The following is a 7,755-nucleotide window of genomic DNA, read 5'->3' on the forward strand; positions in this document are numbered from 1 at the left end:
CCCCCACCTGGTGCAGGTCCGTCTCCATGAGCTCAAACACCACGTAGATGTCCTTGAAGTCGCGCGGGCTGGGGGGCAGCATGATGTGCTTGATCTCCACAATGTCTGTTGCGATTCAAATTGTTAGTTTAACAGATCCGGTCAGATCAGGCAGGGCCGGGCAGCGGGCAGGGGCAGAAAACAGTCAGGCAGGCGCCAAGGTTGGTGTGGCGGCGGGCATGGCGGCAGCTGCGGCGCGCGCTGCTGGCCGCTGCGGCGGTCGACCTCCGCGGCGCTGCGCTGACAAAGCGCTCTGCAGCGCTTGATGCCCCCACAGCCGCCGCCGCCGCCCCGGCTGCGTCACGGACACTCCCGCACACCACCGCACGCCCAGCTGCCGCGTCCCCACGGCCACGGCGCTGCTCTCCGTTCAGGGACAAGAGCACACCCTCACAAGCAGGCTACAGCGCCGACGAGCGTTCCGACCCGGCCGGCGCGCCCTCTCATTCCCCTGCCATGCCGCGCCAGCCAGCGGCCCCTGCGGCGCACCCGGGTGCTTCAGCAGCCGCAGCAGCTTGATCTCCCGCAGAATGCGCGTGGCGTCAGACACATGCTCAAACACGTTGTTGATCTTCTTGATCGCGACCTGGAAGGCGGCGGGCGGCGGCAGAAGGGGCGCGGGACGCGCGGCGCATTGGCGGCTTTCGCCGCTTGAGCCAGCCAGCGCGTGGGGGCGCGGGTGATGCGCCCCGTCCCCGCCTCTGAGCCCGCGGGCAAGAGGCTGGGACAGCGCGGCGCGAGGGCTGAAGACGGCTGTCGTCCAGCCTACTCGGCAACGTTGCCCAATGTGCTGCGGCCGCAGAAGACCTGGGCTTCTGCCACCCTCACCCGCCTGGCGGCGGCCGAGGCCCCGCCTCCACCGTCGCCCAGCGGCCGCCCCGGCGGCCGCCGCTCCCTCAAGCTGCTGCCCCCGCCGCGCCGGCTGGTGCAGATCTGTACATCCACAAAAAAGCTACGCGTCAGCCCCACCCTCAACTCATGCACGGCCCCCAGCCCCACGGCGTGCCCGACCAGGCCGCCCTCCGCCGCGAACCCCTTGCCCGCGGTGCCCGCCCACCTTCTCTCCGGTATAGTTGTCCACCGCGCTGCACACCACGCCGTAGCTGCCCTTGCCAATCACCTCCTTGATCGTGTATCGATTGGCTTCCCCATAGTCTGTGAAGAACTCCTTTGGGTCCATGGAGCGCGACGTGGCTGCCGCGGGCTGCTGCTGCGCCTGCGGCTGGTGCTGCTGCGGCGCGTGATGCTCCTGCTGCTGCTGCTGCTGCTGCTGCTGCTGCTGGTTGTGGTGCTGGTGGTGTTGCTGCTGGTGGTAGTGCTGGTGCCGGTGATGTTGGTGCTGCTCATACCGGGGGTGCAAGGGCATGCATGCAGTGCAGGGATTTGAGTTGCCCGCAGCAGGGGCTGAGGAGGGCTGGGTGATGCAACCGCGCACGCTCGTTCGCCGCATGCCCCTTCGATGCGTCACAATCGATGCCAGCAGGGTTCCATGTGGTGCTGTGATAATCTGGGTCCCAAGTGTCAACGGCAACCAAGATAGCCGCTGCAGCACGGCGGCCTGCTGCTGCACGCCAGAAACTAAAGCATCGTCGGCGCCACTGGCGCTGGCCCGACGCGGCAGGTGCAGACGGCGGGGAGCTGATCTGCTGCGTCCTCACGCCATATGAGCCCCGTATGCGTCTCTAAGGACACCATAAGCACCATAAAAGTCGTGCAGTCCCATCCCAAAGGCTCTAGCAGCAGTTGCGGCCTCGCCCCATTCCGCCCCGTGCTCACCGGCACAGGAGGATGATGCCCAGGCTGATGGTGCTCCAAAGGTCTATCGTCCTCCTCCTTTTTTACCTCGGAGTCGACCAGCCCGCTGGCACCCTCAGCCCTGTAGAGCCAAGTCTTGGCTCTCTGTAGCATGAACACGCCGTCTAACACTCCTTTACTAGAAAAATATACTTTCTCTCCGCCTATCCAGCCCGGAGGCACGCGAACACACAGTTGTTCTGACGCGGGTCCCCTCGATGAACTTTGAAACAATTAATATGGCCTCTCTATCACACCATCAACCCAATCTGGTGTGTGCAAGTCGCTGCCAATGTCCTGCGTGGTCGTTGCGAAGGGTGAGGAAGGAGTGGGTTACCGTACTGTGATCGTATGTAACGGCATAAAACATGAGGAATCGGTTCGCCAGGTGTAGCAGTCTGCGTTGTGGCCTTGAATCTCATCTTCTCATGGTGCCCGGCCACGACCACTTTCCAGGCCGCTTGCTGGCGCCCGCGAGGTTGCCAGCATACCTGCACAGTAGAGTACGTGTGCTGGCACAGCCGACCTGGAGCAGGCATGCCCCAACCTTGGCCAGCACTGGTAGCACTTTCTGCCGTCGCATGGGTGGGCCAGTAGCCCCGGCACGTGCTGACCGGATGGCTTCGAGCAGCTGTACTGCTAGGGCTTCCTGGCAGGGGCACGCACCGCTTGCGCGCACCACCTCACACGGGCTGCCTCGGCATGCTGCCAGTGCAAGCCACTTCACAAGAGCCCGCCTGCACTGCATCTCTGAGATCTCACCGACCAGCTGCGACGCATGTGATGAAATCAGGCGCTCCTTTACGCAGTTCACTAACGCACCACACCACTCAGGTGCGGTACAGGGCCAGGCCTCGCACACGTCTTCAAGCCTTGCCTAGAAGAAGCCCTCAGTAACGGGGACCTCCCCCGGAACAGGCATGCGCCCCAGGTCGTCTATTATGAGCGCCGACACCTCTGTGCCCGCCGCCAGCGCCCCGCTCGCCTGCGGCACCTCCAGCAGCGCGTTGGCGCTGCGCGCGCTCAGCAGGCGGCTGCTGATCTGGTTGCCCGTGCTGACGGCGTACCACACGCACGCGTCCGCGCCGCCGACCGCCGCCGCGACGGCGCCGGCCGCGGCCGCGCCGGCGGTCTCTGGGTAGCGCCCGTAGCAGATCGTCGCCCGGTGGTACTCTGGCCGCTCGGGGTCGAGCTTCAGCGCCGACGTCGTCCACACCCGCACGCGCCGCAGCAGGGGCGCCCCCCACCCGCTCATCTTCCGCAGCGCGGGCAGGACGACCAGGTTGAAGCAGACGAAGCTGCTGACCGGGTTCCCCGGAAGGCCGAACACGAGCACCTTCTCGCGCGCGGGCTGGCCGGGGGCGCCGGCGCCGGCGGCGACCGGCAGCGTGGCAAAGGTGAGGGGCTTGCCCGGCTTCATGCGCACGCGGCCAAAGTGGATCTCGCCCTGGCGCGCCAGGAGTGGCTTGATCAGGTCCTTGTCGCCCATCGACACACCACCTGGCGGCGGTCGCACGGTTTGAAGCAGGATGAGGGGTGTCGAGAGAGTGAGGGTGCGCGGCGCTGGGGTGCGCGGCGAGCGGCCGCGGCAGCCACGTGAGGTTGGAAGGGCGGAAGGTAAACGAAGAGGCGAAGGCGTGATTGGCCCTCGCCTTCAGGGAGCGCGGCCGTGTGGCGCGAGTTGTCTTGCTGTGTGCCGCCCTTGTTCGCGACCCCAAGACCTCCTCACTTGTTCGTCGGACACAAAAACAGGCATGCCACGCGCCGGCTCCACCCGGACCCTCGTTCGCGCAGTTTGGCGCAGCGCGCACACACCCGCACGCTCTCGCACTCGCTGCAAGCGGCACGCAGCTCGGCCCCGCACCCGACGTGATGAGGACGTCCGCGCCCGCGTCCAGCGCGCGCTGCAGCGCCCCCTCCACCGACCCCTCCGTGTCCCCCGCGATCCCCAGGTCGACCACCCCCGCCCCCGCCGCCGCCGCCGCGGCCAGCAGCATCGAGCGGTTGCAGTCGCGGATCTGGCCCGGCCCCAGGGCCGCCGTCGACGGCTCGACCACCTCGTCCCCTGTGGAGAGCACTGCCACGACGGGCCGCCGCACGACCGGCAGCGCCGTAGCGCCGACGGTGGCGAGGATCCCAACCTCTGCCACCCCCACGCGCTCGCCGGCGGCGAGGACCTCCGCGCCCTGCCTGCGGGGGGGGGGGGCGGTGAGGGGGGGCGGATGTCTTGGGCCCTGCGTCTTTTGAGGCGCCACTCGTGTGTACTGAGGCGCCACGGCAGGCCGCTGCCCATGCCGTGCTCCAGTGGGAGGGGAGGATACGGCATGGAGCGCTTGGGGCTGCCTCACTTGCGCCCGCACGCAGCGCCCTCCTTAAATTCAAAATCCCCTCAAGAGGGGGGGGCGGAGAGGGCTGGCTATGCCCCCAGCCCGCTCTGCGGCCCGAGCCGCCGCCGCCGCCGCTGCAGAGCAGGCTCTCACTGGATGTCTGAGCCCACGGGCCGGATGTCCTGGCCCGGCTTGGCGGCCTTCAGGATACGCACGGCCGCGCGGCCGTCGGAGGCGGGCAGCTTCTGGGTGTCTTCGACCTGGATTACGGCGTCAGCGCCGGCGGGCACGGGGGCACCTGCACCGGCGGTTTGTGGGGGTTGCCGGGAAAGCGAGACACAAGAGGGCGTGTATAAGGTGGTAGTGACGGCGGTGGTGCTGGGAAGCTTCCAAGCGCGTGGAAAGCTCGAGAGCATGATCCTGGTTTCGATCTTGGATCGTGCTTCTGCTACTGCGCGCTGTGTGTGATGGGGACGCCAGCACAACCATGCGGCCAGCCGTCGACAGGGCCGCATGCACAGAGCGCACAGCACACGCAGAGCCCGGGGCGTGCGCACCCGTTGTGATGTAGCAGACCGTCCCGGGCTGCAGCGGCGCGTCGGGCAGCGCGCCCGGGCGCGACTCGGAGGCCACGGGGTAGTCGCCCAGGCCGTCGGAGGAGACCACCGCATAACCATCCTTGAGGGGCGCGCGTTGTGAGGGCAGACGAGGCGGACGGCTGTCAGAGAAGTAGGGTTACGAAGGGGGCTGGCGCGCCAGCAAGACCTGAGCGAGCCCCTCCCAGGGGGATCTGCGTACTGAGGGCTGCTGGGGCGAGTCGTGCAATTGAGCAGCCCCTCCCTCCCCCGCGCGCGCGGCCGCGCCACACGCGCGAGCTCTGCGGCGCACCTTGATGGACGCCGGGAAGGGCGGCAGGGAGTCGCGCGCGGAGACGCTCTGCGCCAGGATGCGGCCCACTGCGCTGCCCAGGGGCGCCTCCTCGGGCCCCAGAACGGGCGTGACCGCCAGCACGGCCTCCTGCGCCTCGGGGATGCTGATCATCTTGTACTGGGACATCTTGAGGAGAGGCCGATGATGCTGCGCCTGGCCGTGGCTGGCTGGTAACTGGGCCGTGCCGCAGCGGCGGCGTGTGCACCGGAGTACTGCACCCAGTGCGTGCGTGCTCGCGTGAAGGTCGCCGCAGTGTGTCCTGCGCGGGGATCTGGAACGCCGCAGCGATGCCACGCGGTGGGTCGCAAAGAAATAGACAATGTCGCAGAGTGGCGTGCGCAAGGTTCCCCGGCTCCAGAGGAGGGCCCGCGAGACTGAGAAGTGACACAGATCGTCGGATAGTCTCTGTACTGGTATGTAGCGTAGATTGAACTCACACAAAACTGCACGAGGGCGTCTGCTGGACAGCGGGCTGGACAACGTCTGGACAGCGGTGTGCCGCAGTGTTGGGTGGCATGTGGGTGTGTGCCGAGGGCATTTCATTGTTTGGGCCATGCAGCAGCTCCGTGCTGCTGGAGTGTGTACGCAGCTACGTCTTGATGGTGTACACATTGTGGTGTTCGTACAAGGATAGCTCAGAGCTTGCTGTGGGGGCAACACAGTGCAAATGAGCCCCACATGCTGAGTTGGTCTGCTGGGGGTTGGCTTGCCTGAGCCTTGTTTGTCCACGGGCGCAAAGCTGCTGCATCAAAGAGAACTGCATCACCCGATTGGCTGGAGCAACCTGGCGCGACTTGCCCTGGGTGAACAAGGTCTAGTCAAGAGGTCAACCATGTGCTGTCAAAGCGCACAACAGGAGTGCACGGTCTGTGTGCAGACACCGAAAATCGCCCGTCTAACTGCGCTCCCAAGCATTCTTACTTGCGACACGTACTGCAGCGCAAGAGGCTGGCCATTCTAGCTGTTTGGTGGTGCAGCCGTCGGCGGACCGCTGGTGACGGCCTCAGGTGTGACAAGGCAAGAGTGATGTCGCGTCAGGGAGATTGGTGCAAACTAATTTGTTGCATGCTTCAGTTTATTTCCGGTCTCGCTCGCGCTGCACAGCTGAGATCGACACAAATCGTCAGCGGCGCACACTCAAACGGCTGCAAAGCTAGGCGACTGCCCTCGTATTAGCTCGAAACGCAAGTGTTATATATCTTACAGCCGACAAGCGGCCGCCGCGCCATGGGGCGTAAGGAGCGCGAGGAGCGGCGCAAGGAGCAGGCGAAGCTGCGCCGCCGCGCCGAGAAGCACATGGGCAAGCGCTCTAGCCAGGAGACCCGGGAGATAGACGACCTCGAGGCGCGCATCGCGGCGGGCGCCCCGCCACCGGGCACCAACCCGCTCGCGCTCGACGCGCCGGCGGCCGGCAGCGGGGCCTACGCCGGCGCTAGGACGTTTGAGGAGCTCCCGCTGAGTGCGGCGACGCGGGCCGCGCTGAAGCAGGCCAAGTTCACGCAGCTCACGGCCATCCAGCGCGCGGCGCTGCCGCACGCGCTGGCGGGGCGGGATGTGCTGGGTGCGGCAAAGACGGGCAGCGGCAAGACTCTCTGCTTCCTCATCCCGGTGCGCAGACCCCTTGCTTCATCATGGTTGAGATTCAAAAAGGGAAAGGGACAGCTGCGGGCTTGGGCAGACGCAGTCCGCTGCTGTCATTGCGCCAGGGGGTTCAATTGTCAATCAGGTTTTGGCGGTGGCGGCCCCGCAAGGGCCCCGCCCACTGTGCCATTTGCCTGTGGTTTGTCCAAACAGGGTGGCTGGTCCCAAATCAGCTGGGGGCCGGCCCACAGCAGCGGCAGCGGCGGGGCGCGCGGGCCTGTCGGCTCTTTGGGCAGCCGCAGTATCGTCGGCGGCCGACAGCGGCCGCCGCTCCCGCTTCGCGGCACCCATGGCTTTGAGCCACCCTGGAACTCGACGCACGTCCCCTCGCGTCCCTTGGGTGCACGTCCCTCCCCGTCCCCGTCCGTCAACGCCATCCGCCCTGCGACCTGACCCTCTGCCCCCTTGACCCCGGGCCAGCTGGTGGAGCTGCTGTTCCGCCGCCGCTGGGGCAAGCTGGACGGACTGGGCGCCCTGGTGCTCACGCCCACGCGCGAGCTGGCCATGCAGGTCCGCCGCAAGACTGCGCGCCGCGCCGCCCCGCCGTCTCGGTCGGCAGCGGCGCGGGGGCGAACGCCGAGCTGCCAGCGACCGGCACGCGGCGCGTGTGCCTGTGCCATGCCAACGTATGGCGCCGCTGCGCCCTGGCCAGCTTGCCAGGCGTGCCGATCGCCCATCAGTGTGTGCTCGAAGCGATTGCTCTCCTGCTGACGTGCGGGGTCCGCACAACGCACCCTGCCGAAGGCTGTCAGCCCATACCGCTGTCCGCCCCATGAAGCCACCACTGTGCTGTCGCAATTTGCTCGTGAGCGAGCTACAAAACCTCCTGACGGCTGTTTTCATCGTGCTGCATCATACCCTCAGATATTTGATGAGCTGGTCAAGGTGGGGCGGCGCCACGAGATCAGTGCGGGCCTGCTGATAGGTGGCAAGAAGGTCAGCGAGGAGGCAACACGAGTGGCTTCACTAAACGTGCTCATCGCCACGCCGGGTGCGCGTTCTGGGTATGTGAGTGTGTGTGTGG

General features: G+C 66.6%; 3 protein-coding genes across 3 annotated transcripts in view; 1 reads left to right on the forward strand and 2 right to left on the reverse strand.

Annotated features, from left to right (window-relative positions):
• MNEG_6959 (hypothetical protein) overlaps positions 1-1,405 on the reverse strand; it is a gene marked incomplete at both ends in the record, with an annotated part of 5,432 nt that extends 4,027 nt beyond the window's left edge. The window contains 4 exons of the mRNA XM_014044567.1: positions 8-105; positions 529-625; positions 868-972; positions 1,097-1,405. Coding sequence (XP_013900021.1) covers positions 8-105; positions 529-625; positions 868-972; positions 1,097-1,405 — 609 coding nt within the window. The remainder of the gene's footprint in view (positions 1-7; positions 106-528; positions 626-867; positions 973-1,096) is intronic.
• Positions 1,406-2,710: 1,305 nt separating this feature from the next.
• On the reverse strand, positions 2,711-5,216 carry MNEG_6960 (Molybdopterin biosynthesis protein CNX1; the record flags this gene model as incomplete). The annotated part of the gene is made up of 5 exons (XM_014044568.1): positions 2,711-3,396; positions 3,698-4,023; positions 4,314-4,458; positions 4,718-4,838; positions 5,049-5,216. 5 exons carry the CDS (start codon positions 5,214-5,216, stop codon positions 2,711-2,713), a joined length of 1,446 nt encoding a protein of 481 aa, XP_013900022.1.
• Positions 5,217-6,317: 1,101 nt separating this feature from the next.
• Positions 6,318-7,755, forward strand: part of MNEG_6961 (hypothetical protein) — a gene marked incomplete at both ends in the record, with an annotated part of 2,618 nt that continues 1,180 nt past the window's right edge. The window contains 4 exons of the mRNA XM_014044569.1: positions 6,318-6,698; positions 6,885-6,950; positions 7,152-7,241; positions 7,596-7,722. Coding sequence (XP_013900023.1) covers positions 6,318-6,698; positions 6,885-6,950; positions 7,152-7,241; positions 7,596-7,722 — 664 coding nt within the window. The remainder of the gene's footprint in view (positions 6,699-6,884; positions 6,951-7,151; positions 7,242-7,595; positions 7,723-7,755) is intronic.

The sequence above is a fragment of the Monoraphidium neglectum genome (assembly GCF_000611645.1).
Source record: "Monoraphidium neglectum strain SAG 48.87 unplaced genomic scaffold scaffold01187, whole genome shotgun sequence".
In the NCBI taxonomy this organism is placed as follows: Eukaryota; Viridiplantae; Chlorophyta; class Chlorophyceae; order Sphaeropleales; family Selenastraceae; genus Monoraphidium; species Monoraphidium neglectum.